At 42.0% G+C, this 27,654-nt stretch overlaps 1 protein-coding gene across 1 annotated transcript; it reads left to right on the top strand.

Annotated features, from left to right (window-relative positions):
- The first annotated feature begins 7,038 nt into the window (after window positions 1-7,038).
- LOC133999204 (keratin, type I cytoskeletal 10-like) lies at window positions 7,039-15,686 on the top strand. Its single transcript, XM_062438392.1, has 7 exons — window positions 7,039-7,236; window positions 8,221-8,349; window positions 10,797-10,879; window positions 11,785-11,944; window positions 12,226-12,381; window positions 12,468-12,584; window positions 15,459-15,686. The coding sequence occupies exons 1-7, from the start codon at window positions 7,039-7,041 to the stop codon at window positions 15,684-15,686; spliced, it is 1,071 nt and encodes a 356-aa protein (XP_062294376.1).
- The last annotated feature ends 11,968 nt before the right edge of the window (window positions 15,687-27,654 follow it).

Below are 27,654 nucleotides of genomic sequence, written 5' to 3'. Positions count from 1 at the left end.
GTGCATGGAGCCTCTCACAACCACAACAAAGGAGATGAATGCGGGTTCATGAGGAGGACACGAGCCGGAGAAACTCACAAGATCTCTGGGGTTTTCCATCAGGTCGGGCCGCGGGGGAAACTGGCTCCGAAACGCTAAAACCCGCAAAAATCTTCATTAAAGCCCCGCAAAACACGCATCAACACTATTATCATACTGCCACTGCGCATGCGCAGGGAGAGCAGCCGCTGATTCTTCTTCACCGTGTCTGCAGGTCAGATCAGAGGATGAACCCGACGGCGACACCTGCTGGATTATTCATTCATTTTATTTTATTTCAGATTTATTTGGCATTGACACAGGGTTATTATTATAGTCTTAAAATGTCCATTTGTTTTAATTTAGTTTTTCAGGTTTGCTTTTTTAAAATTTCAGTTTAGTTTTAGTGAGTTTAACAAGTGATGAAGTAGTTTGAGTTGAGTTTTTATTTAGAGCCAACACAAACCTAAACCCAGACTCATACAGATGTTTTTTTACTTTTTTAAACAGTATGTTTATTGATTTTAACAATACACAAATGATTACATTACATATATATGACAGGAAGTTGAATACACTGCATCTTTCATTCCTTATACAAGTCCTACTTCTCAATATGGTTGCAATATTCAGTCCAACGTGTGTCATAAAGGGCTCCTATAAACTGTGGAAGATGTCATCCTCATCATGTAACATACATGTCAGATAGTCAAGAGATACATATTGAATTACAACATTATGCCTTCTCTGTTGTCCAGTTTAATGGGACACATTTTTTACATTTCCCTTCATATTTAGATATATTTAAACTTTATTGATCCCCTTGGGGAAATTTAGGGTCCAGCAGCTTAATACAAAAAGACATCAAAGAACAATATACTAAAACATTAAATACTAAATACAAAAACAGCAAGGTCTGAGGCTGTGTCACTTATCACTTTCACATTATAATATGGATCTATGAATGTTTGAACTACTGCATTAGATATGCTGGTTTTTATTATTCTAACATTGAGTTGTTGTAAATCTTTATACGTCATTGACCCAGAATCCTTTTAATTTCCTGATCCACCATTTGCCAAAACGTTTGTATTTTCCTGCAGGATCACAAGCAATGTGTAACCCTACCTATCTCTATTCTGCATACATACAGATGTTTTAACAGATGTTTAATGGATAATAAAAAAAAGAAGATATTTGAATCTATTTGTGTCCCACACTGAGTTTAATGAGTATTTGTTGATCATGTTACTGTCCATCTGGTCCACATGTTCGTGCTGTGAACATGATGTTTACCTAGCTCTATCAAATCATACAGATGTTTTAACATATCTATATATAGATAGAAACTATACAATGTAAAGGTAGGTTAAAAAATATGTAGTTATGTAACAATTTAAACTTTCATTAAGTTTTTTTGGCAGCATGATTGTGAAGAAACTATTACATTTAGGTGTAAAATAAATAAATGAGTTTTTTATGCAATAAAAGGCCGAGCATCCAAACTCTCTCCTACAAGGAACAACTCAGAGCCCTCTAAGATCATAATACTTTTATACTTATATTCCAGTATTAGTGTATTTTATGTGTACTTTAGTGTGTACTTTAGTGTGTACTTTAATGTGTACTTTAGTGTGTACTTTAGTGTGTACTTTAGTTTGTACTTTAATGTGTACTTTAGTGTGTACTTTAGTGTGTATTTATGTGTACTTTAGTGTGTATTTATGTGTACTTTAGTGTGTACTTTAGTGTGTACTTTAGTGTGTACTTTAGTGTGTATTTATGTGTACTTTAGTGTGTACTTTAGTGTGTATTTAAGTGTACTTTAGTGTGTATTTATGTGTACTTTAGTGTGTACTTTAGTGTGTATTTATGTGTACTTTAGTGTGTACTTTAGTGTGTATTTAAGTGTGTATTTAAGTGTACTTTAGTGTGTATTTATGTGTACTTTAGTGTGTACTTTAGTGTGTACTTTAGTGTGTATTTATGTGTACTTTAGTGTGTACTTTAGTGTGTACTTTAGTGTGTACTTTAGTGTGTACTTTAGTGTGTATTTATGTGTACTTTAGTGTGTACTTTAGTGTGTACTTTAGTGTGTACTTTAGTGTGTACTTTAGTGTGTATTTATGTGTACTTTAGTGTGTACTTTAGTGTGTACTTTAATCCTCTAAATGTGTCTTTTTTCATCTACATATTGCTAAAATCAGACACATCCCGTCTGAAAAAAGGTTGCAGAATAAGTAATCCATGCATTCATCACTTCTAGGCTGGATTATAATAAATCATTATTATCAGTCTGTCCTAACAAGTCTAAAGACTCTGCAGAGATCATATTACTGCATTTAGCTTCCTGTAAAACCCAGGATAGATTAAATCTAGCTCTAGCCTGTTTTGACTGTTCCTTCTTTCCTTCCTCACACTTACCTTCCTTCCTTCTGTCCTTCCTTCCTCCCTCCCTCCCTCCTTCTTTCCTTCTCTCCTTCCTTCCTTCCTTCCCTTCCTCCTTCTCTCTTTCTTTCCTCCCTCCTACCTTCCCACCTTCCTTCTTCCCTCTGTCCTTCTTTCCTTCCTTTCTCCCTCCCTCCCTCCTTCCTTCTTTCCTCCCTCCCTCCTACCTTCCTTCCTTCCTTCCTTCTTTCATCCTTCCTTCCTTTCTTTTCTTTTCCTCCCTTCCTTCTTTCCTTTCCTCCCTTCTTTCCTCCCTCCTTTCCTTCCTTCGTTCCTTCTCTCCTTCCTTCCTCCTTGCCTTCCTCCCTTCCTTCTTCCCTTTCCTCCCTTCCTTCCTCCCTCCTTTCCTTCCTTCCTTCCTCCTTTCATTCCTTTTTCCTTCCTCCCTCCCTTCCTTCCTTCCTTCTTCCTCCCTTCCTTCCTTGACTCGAGGACAACAGGAGGGTTAATGGTCAGGCTCCAGTTATCAGGCTCCTCTCCTGTGGAACCATCTCCCAGATTGGGTCGGGGGGGCAGACATTCTCTCTACGTTTCAGAGTAGGCTTCAAATGTTCCTTTGTGATAAAGCTTATAGTTAGGGCTCCAGCTCCAGTTATAGACTTAGACTGACATCGACCCCGTCCTGTTTGACACTTGTGCACGCTGCTGTTATTATTATCATCATTAGTCATACTTCTTTTATTATCTTCATTGTTGTTGTTAGTGTGCCTCCCTGTCTTTGTCTCTCTCTCTCTCTCTAAGAGGAGGTTCTTCCTAAGACTGATGAGCGAGTCTCTCTGAAACAATGGAAATGGCTTCTCTCCAAAGTTTCATATAGAGGGAGGAATAAAAAAAACCTGGTAGCATCATCAGTTTGGCTCAGACTTGCTGTACTGAACCCTCCTACTGGTCTCCTGCAGGATCTACAAAGGACCTTTGTGGAATTTTAGAGCTTAGAGCTGCAGTTCTGTATCTGCCTGTGCATTTGGGGGTGGTGGGTGAGGGGGGGCAGGGGCTGGTGGACCTTGACAGCTGCCTTTAGACTCCAGGTGTCCCATGCTGACATCTGATGGGGAGGCACTACTGAAGAGTACTGGTGTTTTGGGGCTGATAGAGTCCTGGTGAGTCAGGAGGGCCTGGATCTGGGCATCTGCTCCGGACCAGGTGGGAAGGGTTGGAGGCAGGAGTGTGGGTGTGGGTGTGGGAGGAGCCCGTTTACCACAACCCACTCATTCCAGTCGATGCTGTCCAGTCTGAGAGTTTAAGTATCCGCATCATGAAGGCAGGGACTGAACCAGTGAACCATCTGAGACAGGCTGGTGGTGCAGCAGTGGAGGCATCACTTCACTGAGACTCATGGCAAGACTGAGGGGAGAGGTCCTGAGGGCAACGCCAAGAGGATTGTGGGAGCTCTCACAGAGGTCACAGGGGGAGGAGCCGTTATCCTTTGCCCCTCTGAGCCTGCAAAGTCTGGAGAGTATGAAGAGGAAGGTTTGGTGCATCACCCTGGATCCATCAGAGCTCTGCAGGACGTCAGGGAACTCTGGGAGGACAGACTATGGCGAGGTTTATGTGGAGGAAGCTGCACAAGCCCCCGATAACAAAGCGGTCAAGGGGGTTTGCATGGGACCCTGCAGGCTACTATTATTCTGTCCAATAGATAAGAATGTGTGTCACCTCTTCTGGCTCTGTTGAATGTGCTATTTGGTAAAATGGGGGTTGTTCTCTCTGCGGGGGCTGGACATACTGTGTTGATGAACTTTCTGTGTGGGCTAAACTGGCTATTTAGCTCCTGTTGAAGGGTCTCTGCACACCTCAGGGATGAATATGCTTAATACTGTCTGATGAATGATATTGTGGGGTTTCAGAGGGTCTGGGCTCGTAGACTGTGGGGGACGAGGGTCTCTGCATATCCTTAATGTGACGATATGACATCATGTTTTGTTGAAAATGAATTAGGCTTGTTCTCCTATAAGGAGGCTGCAGCTGTGTGTGTATGTGTGTGAGAGGTGTGATTTTCTGAATGGGTAGGAACTGTATATGAGTTAGTTGTAAGTACATCTGATTGATTAAAGGATGTGAAAAGTCTTTCCTTTCTCTCTTTCTCGTTCTTTCTCGTTCCATTCGGATCAGATGGTCACCCACCTCTAGTCCGGTTCTGTTTCAGGTTTCTTCCTCTTAAAGGGGAGTTTTTTTCCTTTCTGGGCCTCTTTAAATAAAATCAAGAGTTTGGTCTGGACCTGCTCTGTGTGAAAAGTACCTGAAGATAACTTTTGTTATGATTTGGTACAATATTATATTGAATTCTGTTAAATTAAAGCAGTGGCAGGTGTGTCAAAAGCTCTGTCAACATCTTTTATTCCTCTGTTGTATTAGAAGCTGCGGTCCTGGTTCAGTACAATCAGAAGTTCACGGTAGAAAGACTTTGAATTCCAACCAAACTGGTTAGGTGTATTTTCATTGTTGACTAAAATCTTCTCATGTAATCCATTTAATTGGAGTCATTACCAAATACTTGGTAGGTCACTGTGCACACCTCAGTTGCTCAACGGCAGCAAAACATGAGAAAGTGGTGGGAAGCTATTTTTCTCTTCATATGGCAATGAGCTGACAGATGTCTATGAGTTGTTAACAGCTCCACCAAATACTGATGTTTCCCTCTAAACTTCTGCTTGTCACACTTTTAACTGCACCTCCAGGTTTTGGTTTTATTTAACTGATAAATATTCAATATGTATTTTTACATGTGGATGAGGCAAGTGTTTCTATCGATGAATGAATATCATGAATGCTATCAATATGGTGTCTGGCTGCAGTGCAGGTCATCAGTCTGGTGGATGGATGAGATGGTTTCTGTCGTTTTAGGTCATTCTCATCACACTGATTGTAAATCGCTCATTTCAACTTGACAGCGTAAAAACAGGGAGTGATGTCATGATTGACATCTGTGACAGTCGCCATTAAACATTGGATGCTAGATGAAGCAAGTTGACTGCTCCTGGAAATTAGATATTTTGGCTTCACTTTGACATAGCAGCAGGAAGTGGAGACATGTTGTCCATCTTACAGTCAGTGGTGTCAGCACCTTACAGCCTGATAACAGTAAACATGGACGAGAGGGACAACAGTGACAGCGGAGAGACGAGGAATATTCACATTTGTTGGACATTCATTGAAAAGCCATGTTGTCCATGTTAATGATCTGACATCAGTGTTGTTAATCTTGTACACACGTTTGTTTGTTTTCATGTTTATGTTTACTGTAATGATTCCTCCTGTTCATACTGACCATTAGAAGATCCCTTCATAATGTTTACTGTAATGATTCCTCCTGTTCATACTGACCATTAGAAGATCCCTTCATAATGTTTACAATGGAAGTGATGGAGGACTAAATCCACAGTCCTCCTTCTGTGGAAACATGGATTTAAAAGATCTGAAGCTAATATGAAGCTTCAGTCAAATCTTCAACTTCAGTGTTTTTAGTAGCAAAGTCTTCTTGTTACTATACTTCCACCACAGCTCAACAGGGAAACACTAAGAGGGAATCTGATGCTAAAAAGACTTTAAATGTGTCAGATATCACTTGATATGACTAACTCACACTGATGAAGCTCAATAGAAGCTGATCAGATACTTTATAAATCCTCCATCACTTCCATTGAAAGCACATTTGAAGATCTTTTAATAGTCAGTATGAACAGGAGGAATGATTACAGAGAGGAAAACCTGACTGCTGGTTTATGACACTCTTGATTTTTGTTATTTGGGAGCTGTCCTTTAAGGCCTGAACACAGAGTGATTATAGTTCTACCACTGTTAGAGAAACTGAGACAATAAAAAAGGAGAACTTGGGTTAGCTGCCTTCTCGCCTCCTTTCCCAGCCTTTGTCTTCACAGTTTGATTCTGCGTCACCCTGGATTCCGCCTGCAGCTCAATACATGCATGAAGAAGCTTTCCAAAAGTTCAGTTCATGTTGAGAAACAGAAATAAGAGGCAGGGATATTTAGGGGTAATCACACACCTGGACTGTAATAACCAGGTTTCTTATGTCACGTAAATCAGCCAAACCAGAGTAAGATTTGAAACCTACATAAACATAAACACTCATCTTTTCCTCTCAGTGTTCAAGAGAAACTCCACATAGCGTGTTGAAAGTTGTCACTGCTGACATTTAAAGGTCACAAAGGATTTAATAGTCCAAGTCATGATGCGTCTATAACTGATCGGTTCCTGAATGCCCTCGGGTATCGGCACATTCAAGTTTCTGCTTGTACATTTCAAATGATTGTATGCTGTAAGCTTTTAATGCTTACATGCCTTGGAGGTCACAGCTATCTTCCTGCCAAAACCTGTTCTAAAAATCACTGTTTAAAGGTTAAAGCAAATTGGATGTGAGCTCCATCAAGTCCTGACACACTTGCAAAAGAAACACCCTGCAGGACACCTGAGGGTTTCAGATCCAGATCAGAAAGTTCAGACAGCTACTGAAGGACAAAGTAGCAAACAACTGGATTTAAATCCTTAAATTAGCAGAAAATAAAGAAAATGTATGTGGAGATAATCCAGATGTGATCCAGACATAAAGACGAGATGACACCTTGGCAGATTCTTCAGGCGAGCAAAGCCTCGCGGGCGGCTCTGGGTTCCCCCGCTCATCATGGACACACGGCCGCGGTGCAGTACAGCATCGCTGAGGCAGCCCCAGACGGCAGCAGGACTTTCTGCGTGTCCACAGACAGACTCACCATGCAGGAGCTGAACGGCAGACTGGCATCGTACCTGCAGCAGGTAGGACAAGCAGTCATGTGCTTTGTGTTTGTTTTTACTTCATATTCTTTGTTGCATGAGTAAAACCCGCAGCCTGATCTACCATATGAGCCTGATGATGGGAGAAACAGAAATGTGTGTGCTTATCTTTGGTTGTCGATGTCAGGCTGCAGAGAAATACGACACAAGTCTTAATCTGTTTCTTTGATGATGATAATTACCGTCGCTGTAGGAAACCTAGTATAGAGTTACAAGGTTTCTACCTGACAGAAATCCAATTGGAAGTTATTTTCAAGTTAAGTCTCATGATTGATTGTTTTATTGGTCAATTTGATGCAACAACGCTTATGTGATATCAACAAGTGTGAGGGAAGAAAAATGATTAACAGTAGTACATCTACTAATCTAGCCTTGGTAAAAAAAAAACTTCTGTTTCTCTCCCCGATGGATCCAGCAGCAGTAATGAAATATATAAATTAATCTGACGTTTAAAAGGGATTATTATTATTATTATCATTATTAAAGGGAATGAAAACAAAAGAATATCAGATTTCTTAATGGAGTTCTGCCTAATGCTGAAAAAGGTGAATAAGGATGAAATAAGACAAGTTATATGTAGTTAAATGTATCCTAGATATAAAATATATTGTTATTATTTGCTAACTGATGTTTTTTGCAGATGTGAAGTATCATTTGTTCTTCTTTTGTTGATATTTTATCTTGAATGTGAATCATTTTTAAATTCGTTGGATATAGCAAATCATAACGATCGTGATCATGAAGTGGAAAATCGATATCTACAAATCACAGCTGGACTGAAAACTGAAATCTAAACATTAAAAAATCTGAATCAGCTGAATCGAAACTTAAAAAACCTCTAAAATGTGTGAGAGGTGGATGTTTGTTGCTGCTCCTCGGATGACTGAGGACGAACAGACCAGGTGAGTGTGACGAACCGCCCCAAGCTCATAATCCCCCTCCTTCTCCTCTGATTGGTGGATGCAGGTGCAATGTCTGGAGGCGGCCAATCAGCAGCTCGAGTGTCAGATCCTGCAGGAGCTGGACAGGAAGTGTCCCGCAGACCTCACAGAGCTGGACGGACACCTGCAGACGGTGTCGCAGCTGCAGGACCAGGTGACGACACAAAGACTGTCACACACACACACATAAAGCACAGAGATAAAAGAAATGAGATGAAATTAAATCAGATAGAAGGAATGTGCAAAAGTCTGAGGCCATCGCCGTCATACAAACAGACAATACAGGAAGTATGTACACAACATTTAACATTAATTAGCCAGGTTCCTGCTGTTGCTCCAGTGTTAGAGGAGCTCTGATTATTACACACTTTAATCTATAGAAGCTGTTTTCTTTCTGTTTTTAATACAGAAACACATTTCCTGTATTTTCTGCTTGTATTCTATTAAAGGCAAGGCAGCTTTATTTATATAGCGCATTTCATACACAATGGCAACTCAATGTGCCATTGTAAAACAAAAAAATTAGCAGTAAGAATTGGAAATTAAAAACATAAAAACATCCAATTTGAGAAATAAAAATGAAACCCAATAAGAGTGAAAACATGGCAATTCAAATGTTTCCGACCACACGGACAACCACCTAACACTATCTCTTCCATAGAACCTTATCATGTACTCTACCAGATGGGCCTCTGGACTTGTTTCCTGTCCCATCATTAGCTAATCTTTCTCTTTAGACGTAGTCGTCACTACGGATCCTGGATCTGTTTCTTCGGCACAATCAAAGATTAAAGCCACCTTTAAGGAGTCAAAGGACTTTTAAAGAGACAGATAAATAATTATATATGAGCATTATAGCATTGCTAAAACAATTAATCTAATGGTGCCTCAGACTTGCCAGAGAGGACTGTGTGTTTATCTGTAAATATCAGCAAAATCTGTCGAATTTAGTTAAAAATCTGACATTTCTACATCATGTTTATCAGCTGACTCACATCAGAGTCCTTCATCACTTTGCTTATAGTCCAGATATACAGTACAATTATTGCAGAATGATGATGTGGGATTATATTTGAAATAAAATTAAACAGAGAATGTAAACAGATTAAGATTAATAATTCATCTTTCCTTCAGTTTTCTCAACAACCTGCAGCAGAAACAGTCTGAGATCCTGTAAAGCTTTTATTCAGAGACAGGGAAAGTCAATGAAATAATTAAAAGATACTCTTCTGCCCAAAATATCTGAGGCAAACTGTGAGTTAAACTGATCCAGCATCATTTCAGACCGGTTCTCACACATCCAGCTGTTAAAGGTCAGACAGGCTGAGACGAGTCTGACTTCTGAAATGTCAAAGACGAAACCTGAACTTTAACAAACCCACACAACAAAACCACAAGATGATTTATCTCAGAGATCTGAGAGTTACACACACTTGAGGTCATGACCAGGCGGGGAGTTCCGGTCCTCTGCAATGATGCCAACGCATCACTTAAAACTGCATTCTATCAAAAGGCCACCAGGGGGCGACCGTTTTGGTGTCAAAAGGACTTCCGTCTCTATACAAGTCAATGGAGAATTCACCAACTTCTCACTTGATTTCTAACCTCAGTAAACGTTTTCAAAATGTGTTTATGGTCTCAATCGCTAGTTTAAAGCCTTCTTCAATGCAGTATGATGTTCATTTGGGACATTTTGGCCTCCCTGATTTTATATGTGACGATAAAGCAGGGTATGCATTAGGGCGTTGCTACGTGGTGATTGACAGGTTGATTGGTTCACAGGTTCAGGAGGGCGCCTCATGCTCCTCCTGATGCCCATATAAGTATAGTCCCTGTTTTTATTTTTCCCAGCATGCACCTGAAATTTTCAAGATGGCGCTGATCAGATCCAATACTATTGGCCTCCGAGCAGCAGTCCACAAACCATTTCCATTTCTTATATACAGTCTATGGTCATTACTCATCAGATGTGTGTGGAGCGATGATGATGATGATGATGATGATGAGACTGTAACCTTCCTCACATCAACACATCAAACTAACAGAAACGTCACATTTCCATCACATTTTCCATCGTTTAAACTTTGACTGATGCTCCTAACCCTCACAGAAGGAAGGAAGGAAGGAAGGAAGGAAAAGAGTAAGGAAGTAAGGAGAGAAGGAAGGGAGGAAGGAAAGGAGGAAGGAAGGAAGGAAGAAAGGAAGGAAGGATGGAAGGAGGAGGGAGCAAAGAAAGAGGGAAGGAGGGGAAGAACGAAGGAAAAGTTAAAGAAAGAGAGAAGGAAGGAAGGAAGGAAGGAAGGAAGGAAGGAAGGAAGGAAGGAAGGAAGGAAGGAAGGAAGGAAGGAAGGAAGGAAGGAAGGAAGGAAGGAAGGAAGGAAGGAAGGAACAGTCAAGACAGACGGGGTAAATTTGACCCGGGGAGGACGACACGAAGGTTAAAACTATACCTGACTTTAAACCTTTAACCTAATGATGTCACAAGAACAGATACCACAACAGTTCAGTTAAAAACAACAATAGAAGAAATACATGTGAGAGTTGAATAAAGTCTCTGAGCTGTTGTTGCTCCAGCTGATCATATCTGTGTGTCTCCTGCAGATCAGTGAGTGTCTCTCGGTTCAGGCTGAGCTGAAGCTGCTGCTGCTCAATGAGGAGCTTCACGCCTGCAACTTCAAAGTCCGGTAGATCCACACACACACACACACACACACACACACACACACACACACACACACACACACACACACACACACACACACACACACACACACACACATACATACATACATACATACATACATACATACACACACACACACACACACACACACACACACACACACACACACACACACACACACACACACACACACACACACACACACACTCTGTCTGGTTTGACTGTTAATAAACCATAAAGTATAAATTATCACCACATCTAACTTATTATCACAGGTTTGATGCTCAACAGACAGGAAGGAAGGAAGGATAGAAAAAAGGAAGGAAGGAAGGAAGGAAGGAAGGAAGGAAGGAAGGAAGGAAGGAAGGAAGGAAGGAAGGAAGGAAGGAAGGAAGGAAGGAAGGAAGGAAGGAAGGAAGGAAGGAAGGAAGGAAGGAAGGAAGGAAGGAAGGAAGATGAAAAAATGAAAGTCAACTTCAAAAATGTCTCCAGCAGGATCTCTGATGTCAGCAGTGATTAGTGTTATTCTTCATTTATACACTAAACTTTAGTGTATAAATGAAGAATAACACTTTTATGTGACTTTAGTGACTAAAGCACAACCTGTATCCATAGCAACCATAACACAATCTGTATCTATAACAACCATAGAACAACCTGTATCTATAGCAACCATAACACAACCTGTATCTATAGCAACCATAGAACAACCTGTATCTATAGCAACCATAACACAACCTGATGATCTGTCTGTGCATTACATACCTCATACAAGTGCTAAACATTGACCTCAAAGTTAAACGGGTTCAATAGATTTAGGTTTTGAGCAGATATCATGACACAAAGTGACCTCAACAGGAGCGTAAAATAGCATACATATCCCATCATCCCTTGCTGTGTGGACAGGTGGGAGAGTGAGCAGGAGAATCGTGGGCGTCTGGAGGCGGAGCTTCAGAAGCTGAGGCTGCAGGGGGAGGGGCTACTGACACAGGAAGTACCAGAGCTCCAGGAACTACACGAAAGTCAAAGACAGCAGATGATGGAGCTGCAGATCCAACACCAGCAGGTGGGTTAGGGTTTGTTATTAAATCACCTGCAAAAGCATCGCTAAGCAACTGCAAATACGTTGCCTCTACCTGCTTCTGCCTCCGCAGCGCTGACATCATCAAACATCAGTATTGATGATGTCACAGCGCTGATTACTGCTGATAGAGGCGCCGTGTTTTTCTGGAGTCACATGATCACACCACATATCTGGAATTAAAGCCATTTAATTTGGGAGACTTGTTGCTTAAAATCTACTTAATTTGATGCTCAGGGGTGTTTCCTTCCTGTCCACCTCTGCAGAATGTACAGGGTCTCCTGGACCAGGTGACAAGGGGCATCAACGTGCAGATGCAGCTCATCCAATCAGCAGACCTGAACCAGCAGCTGAACAACCGCAGACACACGAACGCCACGATGTTCGACCACAACCAGGACGAGTGCTGGTTCAACGATCAGGTAGAGCCCCTAAAACAGGAAACATGGGTTAAACTCTGTACTCCAGGTTTCCATGTGTGTCATTAAAGCTGGTTTGTTGTGCTCAGGAGCCGACGGTGACCTTTGACCCTCCAGAGGTGTCCGAGGACGTTATGATCGGCCTGAATCAGCTGAGAACAACAGCAGCGAGTTTGGAGGAAGAGCTGATGCTACTGCAGGCTGAGGTGACATAAAACTACAATTACTGCTACTTAGATTTTACATTAAAGGTGCAGTTACTGTTACTGTTACTGTTACTGTTACATCTGAAATCACACCTTTAAGATTTTACTCAGGAGGGTTTTTCCTTTTTAATATTTAACATGTTACTGAATACATATATTGCTGTTTTTAATTCTTTGAAAAACAATATATTTTTTATATTTAGTAAATAAATCATGATGTGGGCTTATTTGGAGTCACAGTACCAATTAAACCCATTTTATTCATCAAATATCTTTATTTTATATTCCAACATCTACATGAACTAATGAATACATTTTCATATGAGAGATAAATGTTGCTTTATAAGAAATTATCTCCCTTATAAATCATGTCAGTATCCATGAAAAACAGCTGGGAACACTTACCCTAACAGCTGATCTTAGATCTTAGGAAGGAAGGAAGGAAGGAAGGAAGGAAGGAAGGAAGGAAGGAAGGAAGGACAGACAGATGGAGGGAACACTTACCCTAACAGCTGAACTTAGATCTTAGGAAGGAAAGAAGGAAGGAAGGGAGGAATGAATGAAGGAAGGTAGGAAGGAAGGAAGGAAGGAAGGAAGGAAGGTAGGAAGGAAGGAAGGAAGGGAGGAAGGAAGGAAGGACGGAAGGAAGGAAGGAAGGAAGGAAGGAAGGGAGGAAGGAAGGAAGGAAGAAAGGAAGGAAGGAAGGAAGGACAGATGGAGGGAACACTTACCCTAACAGCTGATCTAAGATCTTAGGAAGGAAGGAAGGAAGGAAGGAAGGAAGGAAGGAAGGAAGGAAGGACAGACAGATGGAGGGAACACTTACCCTAACAGCTGAACTTAGATCTTAGGAAGGAAGAAAGGAAGGAAGGAAGGAAGGAAGGACAGATGGAGGGAACACTTACCCTAACAGCTGAATTCAGATCTTAGGAAGGAAGGAAGGAAGGAAGGAAGGAAGGAAGGAAGGAAGGAAGGAAGGAAGGAAGGAAGGAAGGAAGGAAGGAAGGAAGGAAGGAAGGAAGGAAGGAAGGAAGGACAGATGGATGGAACACTTACCCTAACAGCTGAACTTAGATCTTAGGAAGAAAGGAAGGAAGGAAGGGAGGAATGAATGAAGGAAGGAAAGAAGGAAGGAAGGACAGACAGATGGAGGGAACACTTACCCTAAAAGGTGAACTTAGATCTTAGGAAGGAAGAAAGGAAGGAAGGAAGGAAGGACAGATGGAGGGAACACTTACCCTAAACAGCTGAACTTAGATCTTAGGAAGGAAGGAAGGAAGGAAGGAAGGAAGAAAGGAAGGACAGATGGATGGAACACTTACCCTAACAGCTGATCTAAGATCTTAGGAAGGAAGGAAGGAAGGAAGGAAGGAAGGAAGGAAGGAAGGAAGGAAGGAAGGAAGGTAGGAAGGAAGGAAGGGAGGGAGGAAGGAAGGAAGGACGGAAGGAAGGAAGGAAGGAAGGGAGGAAGGAAGGAAGGAAGAAAGGAAGGAAGGAAGGAAGGACAGATGGAGGGAACACTTACCCTAACAGCTGATCTAAGATCTTAGGAAGGAAGGAAGGAAGGAAGGAAGGAAGGAAGGAAGGAAGGAAGGAAGGAAGGAAGGAAGGAAGGAAGGAAGGAAGGAAGGAAGGACAGATGGAGGGGAACATTTACCTGAAAACATTGGTTAGAAAATTCAAAAGGTCATCAAATGTAATAAGTTACATTACTTTGATGAAGTCATTGAAATAGTTACATTAGTTATTACATGTTAAGCAGAGTAACCAGTCATCAGTAATCTATTACATTTCCAGAGTAACCTTTCTAACCCTGCTAGTGGTGATGAGCAGGTCTCCTTCCATGGAGCTCGATGTTTACAGTGTTTAGAGCAGGATGGATGTGTTGCTGGTTAAAGCTGTGCAGATCGGATTGAACCCAAAGTTAATGTAAACCTGTGACTCTGCCTCCTCTTTGAGTTCATTGTGTGTTGTTCTTGATTCTACCACCAGATGGCGCCAGAGTTTCATATTTAAATTCTACTCCTACTGCATTGACACACATTTTTGGCCCAGATTTAAACTTCTTGTGTTGCTTTCATTGTCCAGTGAAGGTTGTAGATGTAAGCTGCTGCGTTTGAGGTGTCAAACAGATGAGTCTGGAACTTTCTCTGTTGATTACAATGATGATGTTTAACTGTCTCAAATTTCAAAGAACTGTCAAAAGTTGCTGGATGAATTTTGGTGACCTGATTTGGCTCAAGAATCCAGAAAATATTATTTATTTCCAGTCCATTCCTGGTTGGACTATGAAGCAGATCAGAGGCAGCAGACAGACGTGAAGGCAGAGCAGTTAAGGTGTTGGGACTTTCCCTGCTTCTTCTTCTGTTTCTTTGAAGGAAAGAGCAGTTTATTGTCCAGTTATGCAACCCTGACATGTCCTGGTGTAAACATACAGGTTATAGGTGTGTCTACAGTGAACATACTGCACCTGAAATGTATGAATTTAAGACACACTGTAATTTTTAGTTTGTTGTAAGAAGCCTAACGTGCAGCATTATACGCAGAGCAGCAACGATTACACAATTCATTGATTAGCTGTCAAAGTAATCATCAACTCTTCTGTTAATCAATTAATCATTTGAAGTGCAAACGATCTGATTCCAGCTTTTTAAATGTGAATATGTTTTGGGTTTTTTGTCCTCTATGACGGTAAACTGAATATCTTTGAGACATTTAAGGATGTCAGCTTGGACTTTTGGAAACACTGAACCACACTTTTCACCATTTTATGGACCAAATGGCCAATCAATTAATTGAGAAAACAATCTACAGATGGATTGATAATGAAAGTAATGTTTAGATGCAGCACTAATCACATGTTTCTGTCTGCAGAACATGCAGCTGGAGAGCTGTGAGCAGCAGCAGATGGACTCCTTCGTCCAGCAGCTGGAGTTCCTGCAGAAGAGAGCAGACAGTCTAAGCAGTGATCTGGACTCAGCGATGCAGGTTATAGCTCAGCAGGCTGCAAATCATCAGGACCTGCTGGATGTCAAGATCCAGCTGGAGAACGAGATACAGAACTACCGGATGCTGCTGGAAGGACGAGGCTGCCAGTGGTAATGACAATGCAGATAAAACATATAAAGGCAGAGATCTGATGTCTGACACACACACTTATCTGGCCGCCTTCATCATCAGTGCACCAGATTGAGTCTTTGCTTATTATAGCTTTTTTGCTACAAATCAGCTAATTAATTAGGTTATCCTCTTATATGACATATATAACCTTAGACCCTTGATTCGATAAGGAAAAAATCCCCAAAAATCTGAACAGAAAAAAAATGCCCATTCATTTCTGGTACAGTATAAAAATCAAACCATACTCAAAACATACTAAATTTTTCAAACTCAAGTCTCTTGCAATGTTTGTCACATTATTGTTTTGATGTAATGCTCTTAAAGTACATTACCATGGTAATGATAATGTAAAGGTTTTAATATAGAATGTATGGAACAGCAGGGGGAAAAAAACCTTCACCTTTATAAACAACACATCGGAATGATTAATTCATTTTCATATTAATCCAAAATCAAAAAGTTAGTCTATAGTATCTTAATTCTCATGAGTTCTCTATCTGCTTTCCTGTTTGAGGAATGTCCCACTAAAACCAGACATATATGATTTGGAAAAACAAGCTAAAGCTCAATGAATACAAACAATTTATAATTGTCTTGAAAAAACCCGTTTTTTTAAAAGATTGGCTTTTTAAAAGTCTGATAATCACCACAGTATTTTTTCCATTCTTTTGGTTTTTATAGACTAACTTGATAAAACGCAACACTGTGCTGAACTATTTGTTGATCTGTCTTATTTTTTTTTATCTGGCTTTTGATACTGTTGATCACAACATTTTCTTAAATAAGCTTCTTTCTGTGGGTTTTGATGCTTCTGCTGTTGGTTTCAAATCAAATCCCCCAAACTGTTGATTAGCTGGCCCCCAAGGATCAGTATTAGGCCCCCTACTATTTACTCTGTACATAAATAACATTTATTTTCAACTTCAGCACAGTAATATCCATTTTTATGCAGATGATACCATCTTGTGTGCCATCAGCCCTGCTGCAGACCAACCAGGCCTTTCCTGGATCAGTCTGCTTTTGATGACATCCAGACCCCTCTGTTTGATTTAAAGCTTGTTCTAAACTCAAAAAAGACTAAATGTGTGCATTTGGAGCATAAATCATTGATGTTCCCACACACAGTGCAGCACTGTGTCAATACTCAGGACTTTAGACAGCAGATTGTCCTCCACAACTCATGTCAAATATCTTGCTCAAACAAAAAAACCTATAATTATAATGTAATAATAATTATTATTATACTGTATGTCCTTTTGTCCATAGGGTCTGCAAGCCTGCTGATATGTCTTTCTGTGCTCCTTCCAATACTGCTGCCATCAGTTTTCTGGGAGGAAATTTAAATATGGGTGCAGTTCAGACTAAAGGCTTCATCGGAACAGTCCAGCACGCACCCGTATACACCCCGCTCTCTGGAACAGTGACCAGAGTTGAGTCAGTCAGGGTCGAAAGCAACTCACCACTGACACTGATTAACACTTCAAATCTGACTGGCTGTCAGTCTGAAAATCCGACAACAGGAGTTCTTTCTGATAGGACAAAGAGGGTATCAACGACGACCAACAGGTGGAGCAGTCTTGTAGAAGATAAAGCCCAGGCTACAGGTCCTGAGTATTTTAGTCTCAAACAGACTACCTCAGGAGTTGGTTTAAAAGAAGGGACAAGCACTAAAAAAGATATCGCTGAGACCATTACTGGTGCACATGTAAAGCAAGAAACACATTTCATAACACAGATTGATGACAAGAACAAAAAAGAGGTTACGGTAGAAGGTACTTCACTTGTCCATACATTAGATCAGAGTTTGTCCATGTGCAACGAGTCCATCAGCAAACAAAACAACATAAAAGAGGATGCAGTTGTAGCGTCCGGGCTTCCAACTGGTTCATCTTGCAGTGCAAACAGCAATGACATCTTTGTCAGAGAGAGTTTAACTGCAAGTGCAGGGACTTTGAGGAAGTCAGTGACAATGAGCAGGTGGAGCACCCTTTTAGAGCCTACTGTTCCCTCTGTAGATCACAATCTACTTAATGAATCAGTTGTTAGCACTCAGATTAGCCAGGGTGTTGAGGAAAGCTCTGTTGTGCCTTTGAAGCTGGAGACTCAAGCAGAAGTGGTCAGAGTTGCAGGTGAAGTCACTGTTACAGCATCTGAAGTGTCTAGATCTGAAGGGGTTCAGGGTGAAGTTTCCTGTGAGGTGACTCTGATTGATGACAAGAAGAAAGAAGAGGTAAAGGTAAAGGGTACTTCAGTTGTCGAGGGATTAGATCAGAGTTTGTCCATGGGCAGTGAGTCCAAAAGAAAACAAGATGATGTGAAAAAGGATGCAGATGTGGTGTCCACCACTCTGACTGCTTCATCCTGTACCATAGAGAAAAATGACAATCTCAACAGTAAGACTACAAGTGCAGGAACTTTGAGGAAGTCAGTGACAATGAGCAGGTGGAGCACCCTTTTAGAGCCTACAGTTCCCTCTATAGATCACAATCTGATTAATGAATCAGTGAGCACTCAGATTAGCCAGGGAGTTCAGGAAAGCTCTGTTGTGCCTTTGAAGCTGGAGACTCAAGCAGAAGTGGTCAGAGATGCAGGTAAAGTCACTGTTACAGCATCTGAAGTGTCTAGATCTGAAGGGGTTCAGGGTGAAGTTTCCTGTGAGGTGACTCTGATTGATGACAAGAAGAAAGAAGAAGTAGAGGTAAAGGTAGAGGGTACTTCAGTTGTCCAGGGATTAGATCAGAGTTTGTCCATGGGCAGTGAGTCCAAAAGAAAACAAGATGATATGAAGAAGGATGCAGATGTGGTGTCCACCGTTCTGACTGCTTCATCCTGTACCATAGAGAGAAATGACAACCTCAACAGTAAGACTGCAAGTGCAGGAACCTTGAGGAAATCAGTGACAATGAGCAGGTGGAGCACCCTTTTAGAGCCTACTGTTCCCTCTGTAGATCACAATCTGATTAATGAATCAGTTGTTGGCACTCAGATTAGCCAGGGAGTTGAGGAAAGCTCTGTTGTGTCTTTGAAGCTGGAGACTCAAGCAGAAGTGGTCAGAGTTGCAGGTGAGGTCACTGTTACAGCATCTGAAGTGTCTAAATCTGAAGGGGTTCAGGGTGAAGTCTCCTGTGAGGTGATTCTGATTGATGACAAGACGAAAGAAGAGGTAAAGGTAGAGGGTACTTCAGTTGTCCATGGATTAGATCAGAGTTTGTCCATGGGCAGTGAGTCCGAAAGAAAACAAGATGATGTGAAGAAGGATGCAGATGTGGTGTCCACCACTTTAACTGCTTCATCCTGTACCATAGAGAGAAATGACCACCTCAACAGTAAGACTGCAAGTACAGGAACTTTGAGGAAGTCAGTGACAATGAGCAGGTGGAGCACCCTTTTAGAGCCTACAGTTCCCTCTGTAGATCACAATCTGGTTAATGAATCAGTTGTTGGCACTCAGATTAGCAAGGGAGTTGAGGGAAGCTCTGTTGTGTCTTTGAAGCTGGAGACTCAAGCAGAAGTTGTCAGAGATGCAGGTGAAGTCACTGTTACGGCATCTGAAGTGTCTACATCTGAAGGGGTTCAGGGTGAAGTCTCCTGTGAGGTGACTCTGATTGATGACACGAAGAAAGAAGAAGTAGAGGTAAAGGTAGAGGGTACTTCAGTTGTCCAGGGATTAGATCAGAGTTTGTCCATGGGCAGTGAGTCCGAAAGAAAACAAGATGATGTGAAGAAGGATGCAGATGTGGCGTCCACCACTTTAACTGCTTCATCCTGTACCATAGAGAGAAATGACAACCTCAACAGTAAGACTGCAAATGCAGAAACCTTGAGGAAATCAGTGACAATGAGCAGGTGGAGCACCCTTTTAGAGCCTACGGTTCCCTCTGTAGATCACAATCTACTCAATGACTCAGTTAGCACTCAGATTATCCAGAGAGTTGAGGAAAGTTCTGTTGTGCCTTTGAAGCTGGAGACTCAAGCAGAAGTGGTCAGAGATGCAGGTGAAGTCACTGTTACAGCATCTGAAGTGTCTAAATCTGAAGGGGTTCAGGGTGAAGTCTCCTGTGAGGTGACTCTGATTGATGACAAGAAAAAAGAAGAAGTAGAGGTAAAGGTACAGGATACTTCAGTTGTTCATGGATTAGAACAGAGTTTGTCCATGGGCAGTGAGTCCAAAAGAAAACAAGATGATATGAAGAAGGATGCAGATGCGGTGTCCACCACTCTGACTGCTTCATCCTGTACCATAGAGAGAAATGACAACCTCAGCAGTAAGACTGCAAGTGCAGGAACCTTGAGGAAATCAGTGACAATGAGCAGGTGGAGCACCCTTTTAGAGCCTACGGTTCCCTCTGTAGATCACAATTTGGTTAATGAATCAGTTGTTGGCACTCAGATTAGCCAGGGAGTTGAGGGAAGCTCTGTTGTGTCTTTGAAGCTGGAGACTCAAGCAGAAGTTGCCAGAGATGCAGGTGAAGTCACTGTTACAGCATCTGAAGTGTCTAGATCTGAAGGGGTTCAGGGTAAAGTCTCCTGTGAGGTGATTCTGATTGATGACACGAAGAAAGAAGAAGTAGAGGTAAAGGTAGCGGGTATTTCAGTTGTCCAGGGATTAGATCAGAGTTTGTCCATGGGCAGTGAGTCCGAAAGAAAAAAAGATGATGCGAAGAAGGATGCAGATGTGGTGTCCACCACTCTGACTGCTTCATCCTGTACCATAGAGAGAAATGACAACCTCAACAGTAAGACTGCAAGTGCAGCAACTTTGAGGAAGTCAGTGACAATGAGCAGGTGGAGCACCCTTTTAGAGCCTACAGTTCCCTCTATAGATCACAATCTGATTAATGAATCAGTGAGCACTCAGATTAGCCAGGGAGTTGAGGAAAGCTCTGTTGTACCTTTGAAGCTGGAGACTCAACCAGAAGTGGTCAGAGTTGCAGGTGAGGTCACTGTTACAGCATCTAAAGTGTCTAAATCTGAAGGGGTTCAGGACAAAGTCTCCTGTGAGGTGACTCTGATTGATGACAAGAAGAAAGAAGAAGTAGAGGTAAAGGTAGAGGGTACTTCAGTTGTCCAGGGATTAGAACAGAGTTTGTCCATGGGCAGTGAGTCCAAAAGAAAACAAGATGATGTGAAGAAGGATGCAGATGTGGTGTCCACCACTCTGACTGCTTCATCCTGTACCATAGAGAGAAATGACAACCTCAACAGTAAGACTGCAAGTGCAGAAACCTTGAGGAAATCAGTGACAATGAGCAGGTGGAGCACCCTTTTAGAGCCTGAAGTCCACTCTATAGATCACAATTTGGTTAATGAATCAGTTGTTGGCACTCAGATTAGCCAGGGAGTTCAGGAAAGCTCTGTTGTGCCTTTGAAGCTGGAGACTCAAGCAGAAGTTGCCAGAGATGCAGGTGAAGTCACTGTTACGTCATCTGAAGTGTCTAAATCTGAAGGGGTTCAGGACAAAGTCTCTTGTGAGGTGACTCTGATTGATGACAAGAAGAAAGAAGAGGTAAAGGTAGAGGGTACTTCAGTTGTCCAGGGATTAGATCAGAGTTTGTCCATGGGCAGTGAGTCCGAAAGAAAACAAGATGATGTGAAGAAGGATGCAGATGTGGTGTCCACCAATCTGACTGCTTCATCCTGTACCATAGAGAGAAATGACAACCTCAACAGTAAGACTGCAAGTGCAGAAACTTTGAGGAAGTCAATGACAATGAGCAGGTGGAGCACCCTTTTAGAGCCTACAGTTCCCTCTGTAGATCACAATCTACTCAATGACTCAGTGAGCACTGAGATTAGCCAGAGAGTTGAGGAAAGCTCTGTTGTGTCTTTGAAGCTGGAGACTCAAGCAGAAGTGGTCAGAGATGCAGGTGAAGTCACTGTTACAGCATCTGAAGTGTTTAAATCTGAAGGGGTTCAGGGTGAAGTCTCCTGTGAGGTGACTCTGATTGATGACACAAAGAAAGAAGAAGTAGAGGTAAAGGTAGAGGGTATTTCAGTTGTTCATGGATTAGAACAGAGTTTGTCCATGGGCAGTGAGTCCAAAAGAAAACAAGATGATGTGAAGAAGGATGCAGATGTGGTGTCCACCACTCTGACTGCTTCATCCTGTACCATAGAGAGAAATGACAACCTCAACAGTAAGACTGCAAGTGCAGAAACTTTGAGGAAGTCAATGACAATGAGCAGGTGGAGCACCCTTTTAGAGCCTACGGTTCCCTCTGTAGATCACAATCTGGTTAATGAATCAGTTAGCCAGGGATTGATTGATGACAAGAAGAAAGAAGAGGTAAGAGAGGTAAAGGGTACTTCAGTTGTCCAGGGATTAGATCAGAGTTTGTCCATGGGCAAACAAGATGACGTGAAGGAGGATGCAGATGTAGGATTCGGCCTTTCAACTGGTTCATCCTGTGCTGCAAACAGCAATGTCACAGAGAGCATTACTGCACAGAATACAGAGATTTTGAAGGTAGTAGAGGTGAATAAGGAAGAGGTAGTCTCTGGCTTCAACATTACAGATGGGGTAAAGGTGACAAATCTAACAGATTGTGATGTGATCTTGAGTTCATGTAATGCTGAAAAGCCTGTGAGCACAACAGTGTCTGTCACATGTCCCATAGAGACAGAAGTATGTACAGTTGACCCAAAAATAAATTTAAGCCAAAATGACCTGGAAACACGTCAGAGTGAAGTTGAGGCTAAAGTGGGTCTTAGTCAGATTGGTGAAGAAGAAGATGATGAAATATGTCAGAATCTAACTGAGGCAAGTGCATTGGTGAGACCAGTTGAGAAATTCGTTCTCTCAACAAAAGTGGTAGGCCAGTCCATATCATTTAGTAAAGATAAAACTTTGTTAGAAGAGGACAGAAATAGAAAGGTCTCCTTTTCGTTGAAAGGAGGAAAAGGTTTGCGTTTTGAATCATTCGATGGCAAGTCAGTTGGTAGTCCAGTCACCAAGCATAGTTCAGAACACCAGAAACAGACTTCCAATATGGGTGGTGAGAAGATGGTTCATTGTGTCAATCTTGGACGTTCAAGGTTACCCAGCAAAGAGAGTGAAGAAAACCAGGGCGGGAAGTTTGGCAAAAGAGGAAGTGGGGAGTATATAGTTTATGGGGGCTCCATCGGACGTAAGAGTAGCCTGGATGGCAATGTTAGTTTACCTAACACAGGGAGTGAAGACAACCTATCAGTGGCCAGCCAGCTGACAACAAAAACACCAAAAACGGGGAGATTTGGCAGCACAGGGAGTGGGGAGTGGAGAGTTTATGGTGGGAGTACTGGAAGCAGTGGCGGCGGCACAGAAAGGGTCCGTGTTAGCACTAGCAGTCGCAAAATAATTAGTACACCTGGTAACCAAATAGGTAGTGAAGGCAAAATCAGTAGTTCTGGTAATGGTCTTTGGCGCAGTAGCAGCCTAGGTAGCGCTGACAAGTTAAGTAGCTCAGGTAGTGGCGGCAAGATCAGCAGTTCATCTGGAAGCCACATGATTAGCACCTCTGGGAGATTCAGTAGCACTGGCAGCGGCGAATGGAAGCCCGTTTACAGCTCAGCTAGCGGACGCAGGAGTAGCAGTGGAAGTGTAGGACAATCAGGCAGAGGGAAAATCAGACACAGAGCCCACAGCCCTGGGGAGAAGAGGACTGTCAGCGGGGGTAGCGGTGGGTGGCTGAGCAGTACCTCAGCTGCTGGGAATCGCATTAGCAGCAGTGGGAGTGGGCACAAACTCAGCAGCTCAGTTAGTAGTGAAAGAATCAGTGGCAGAGGTGGAGGACGGGGCATTGGCTCGCCCAGATTAGGGAGGGCCAATAGTGTTGGGGGGAGGGTGATCACCAGCAGCGACGGGCCGACCAGGAGCACTGGTAGCGGGACCGGGACCAATCAGGAGAGAATCAGTGTCTGTAAGATGGCGGCGCTGTCAATGTCAGCGGCCGGGAGGGAGCGAAGTCACGAGAAACAAAGACAAGCTCAGAGGCCGACACAGCATCACGCTTCAGGTAAGAACAGACGGTTCACATTCACAAGTACAAATTAATCTAGTCTTCTTACTCTTTCAATCAGTCAATCAATCAATCTTTATTTGTATAGCGCCAAGTCACGACAAAGTTATCTCAAGGCTCTTTACAAAATAGAGCAGGTTCTAAACCGTACTCTTCAGGTTTTCATTTTAAAGAGACCCAACATTCACACATGAGCAGCACTTGGTGACAGTTGAGAGAAAAAACTCCCTTTAAACAGGAAGAACCCTCAGAACCAGACTCAAAGTGGGCAGCCATCTGCCTCGACCGGTTTAATATAGTCTAATTTATCCCTGTCTTTCATATTGTCATATTGTCATGTAGTTTGTGTACTTTTTCCTACTACCTAAGATACTTTCATGTGAAGGAAATATTCCTGAGCAGTTTCAGGTTTACTTTAACACAGATTTCACCCTCACACACACTTACTGTTGATTTTTCAGTTTTTCTTGTTGTTATTTTATATATATAATTTATCTGGTTTGTTCTCAATTTTATGTAGTCATATTATATTCTGTATTATTGTGTCATTTTAACATGTTTTAGGTGGAACCTTTAAATAATCCCATTCAGGTTGCCTGCCTCTCCCTGCTCTCTATATTATCCGTCATTATCTGTCACTGAATTTTAACTAATGCAAAATAAACTAAAATCGATCAATCTGCTCTCTGTCCTGTCGTCCAGCCTCTCCTCTCATTCAGCGCTGGCTCACCTCAGCTGTCGAGGTCCCATTGGCTGAGCCCGATGGCCTTGATGACATCATTCGTCCATGATTGGATAACCAGGGAGCGGCCCGCAGCGTTCACACTGAGCTCTCCGAACACACCTAAACACATACACAAGTTTTTTAAAAAGGATGATATATATTCTGTTGAATGTAGAGATAAGAAATAGATTTTCTGTGTTTTAATTTAATTTTTTTTTAATCACAAGCACTGTAGTTTAAAGTTTTCTTGACTTTTAAAAACATTTGAAAGAATTTGGCTCATAATCAGCAGTTCGTTATATTTAGCATCTTAATTTTGCATTACTCAAAGTATTCTGTGTGTGTACATTTCAATTGTTTGGTTCTGTCATATTTTTCAGTTTTGGTGTCTGTATAGTTTCTCATATATCACACTCATATATGTCATCCTGTAACATCCATGTCAGTTCTTTAAAGCTCAACTTATTGGAGATTTCCAAAATATGCGACTGTAACCCTTTTTATACCTGTGTTCATGTTGGTTATGGGAAATATTTTGTTTTACCAAAATCCAAAAACATGTTAAGATGGTTTAACTCAGTTTATACACCTGTCTGACCTGCCTCTATCTTCAATAAATTGAGTTTTACTCAAATTTACAAATGAAGCTGATACATAACTTCTTGTCCTGTTTATTGCTGCTAATATAAAATTATTCTAGTGCTAAACTTATTCTTTACATTATTGTAAACATGGAATAAACCTAGAGGGAAATAGTGGGAGCCAGGTCATTTTAAATCTTACACTGAATAAATATACATATATTAACCCTCCTGTTGTCCTTGAGTCAAAGAAGGGAGGAAGAAGGAAGGAAGGAAGGAAATGAGGGAGGAAGAAGGAAGGAAGGAAGGAAGGAAGGAAAGAAGGAAGGGAGGAAGGAAAGGAAAGGAAGGAAGGAAGGACGGAAGAAAAAAGGAAGGAAGGAGGGAGGGAGGGAGAAAGGAAAAGAGGAAGGGAGGAAGGAAGGAAAGAAGGACAGAGGAAGGAAGGAAAGAAGGATAGAGGAAAGAAAGAGAGAAGGAGGGAGGGAGGGAGGAAAGAAGGAAGGGAGGAAGGAAGGAAGGAGGGAAGGAAAGAAGGAGGGAGGGAGGGAGGAAGGAAGGACAGAAGGAAGGAAGAAAGAGAGAGGAGGGAAAGAAAGAGAGAAGGAGGAAAGAGGAACAGTCAAAACAGACAGGGTCAATTTGACCCGGGAGGACGACACGAAGGTTAAATAACAATGTTGGGGCTTATGTATTATTACTGGTTTATGTAGTACTGGATTATCTTTGCATTATTTAGCACCTTAGCACCCACCCTAGCAACCAAGGCTACAGATAAACATCACAAACAAAGCGTTCAGAGCAGATTGTTTTTGGACACAATGTGGATTTTGGTCCCCATCATGTACACTGAAAGCACATTTGAAGAGGACTATAAGAGTATTATAAGAATATTCATGTTGCTCATGAAGCCAAAACAGCCGCTTACATTAAATGACTCAGACGAAGGCATACTGAGCGTGCTCCAGCACCCATAGAACACGCTGACCAGAAACTTCCAGTTCAGCCCTCATCTAACCTGAATGGGGGTAAAATGATTTAATCACTCGGCTCTGTTAGACTTTCCAGATATTATCAAACTAACGAGACGAGTCATTTCACAGAGGTCAAAAGAAAGTATCCACCCTTTCACAGCCGCTCCCTGTCCCATGATTATGTGCATGGAAAATGCTTTTTGGGCCCATTGGACCTGAAGTTGTTATTCTTCACAGCCCGGTGCTCTTACTTGGTATGAACAGGAGGAATGACTACAGCGAGGAAAACCTGACTGCTGCTTTAACACACACGGGGAACACTGGGAACACTGGGAACCTGTTCTTTAAACCCTCAGAAAATGTCTGGAGGTGAACTTCACGTGTTCAGTTTGAGTCATTTGTCTTTCCACTGCAACAAATCCGAGATGTTGTGAATGAAGAGGAAATATGAACCTGAGGGCTGATCTGGACCATCTGGAGGCAGCCAGCAGGTGGCAGCAGAGAGAGAATGACACTGGACTAAAGCTTTAGCTGGGGCAGAGGGGAGATACTTGTACTTTTACTGCAATTCTCTCTCTCTCTCTCTCCCTCTCTGTCTCTCTCTCTCTCTCTCTCCCTGTCCTTCACTCTCTCTCTCTCTCTCTCTCTCTCTCACTCTCTCTCTCTCTCTCTCTCTCTCTCTCTCTCTCTCTCTCTCTCTCTCTCTCTCTCTCTCTCTCTCTCTCTCTCTCTGTCCTTCACTCTCTCTCTCTCCCTCTCTCTCTCCCTCTCTCTCCCTCTCTCTCTCCCCCTCTCTCCCTCTCTCTCTCCCTCTCTCCCCCCCCCTCTCTCTCTCTCTCTCTCTCTCTCTCTCTCTCTCTCTCTCTCTCTCTCTCTCTCTCTCTCTGAATAAAGTGTGTGTTGGTTATCAGATTGCTGTCGGGACTTTTGCATAAAAGAGACTTTTATCCAGACATGTGACTGACACGTTAAACTGCCATCAGATGAGCAGATTTAATGTCATTTATTTCTTTCTGCTCTCTCTCTGTGACACAAAGAGCGTCTCTGTCTGTATATAGGCCTTCCCTAATCGGTAGAAATAAAGAGACATAATAATAGAAACACCTCTCTCTCACAAAATAAATCAACATTGCAACAAGCCTACAAAGTAAAGACTTACCAGAACATTAGATCCGACTGCACTAGTTTAGTCAAACATATTCTGATCTGTCAGTGTGTAATGTGTTAGTGGCTCGTAGGGATGAACCTACAGATAACAACTTAAAGCTGATGATTGTCAGAGTTTAGTTTAGTTCACATTAAACAGCAGTAAAGCTCAGAGCTGCAGCTTCTGACTGATCTCATTAAGTCAGAGTCTGATTAACACTAACTCATGATTGGGAAGGTGATGACAGGTGTGGAGAGACTGACAGGAGTTTGGCAGCTGAGCAGGTGACTCAGTGTGACTCTGATCCATCAGTCACTTTACTGCAGTACAGTTAGAGGTACTTGTACTTTACTGTAGTACAGTTAGAGGTACTTGTACTTTACTGCAGTACAGTTTGAGGTACTTGTACTTTACTGTAGTACAGTTTGAGGTACTTGTACTTTACTGTAGTACAGTTTGAGGTACTTGTACTTTACTGTAGTATTTCCATGTGATGCTACTTTCTACATCTCAGAGGGAAATATTGT

This window comes from Scomber scombrus, chromosome 18, assembly GCF_963691925.1.
Source record: "Scomber scombrus chromosome 18, fScoSco1.1, whole genome shotgun sequence".
NCBI lineage: Eukaryota > Metazoa > Chordata > Actinopteri > Scombriformes > Scombridae > Scomber > Scomber scombrus.
Note: the sequence above shows the minus strand (reverse complement) of the source record. Positions and strands in the feature narration are given on the sequence as shown.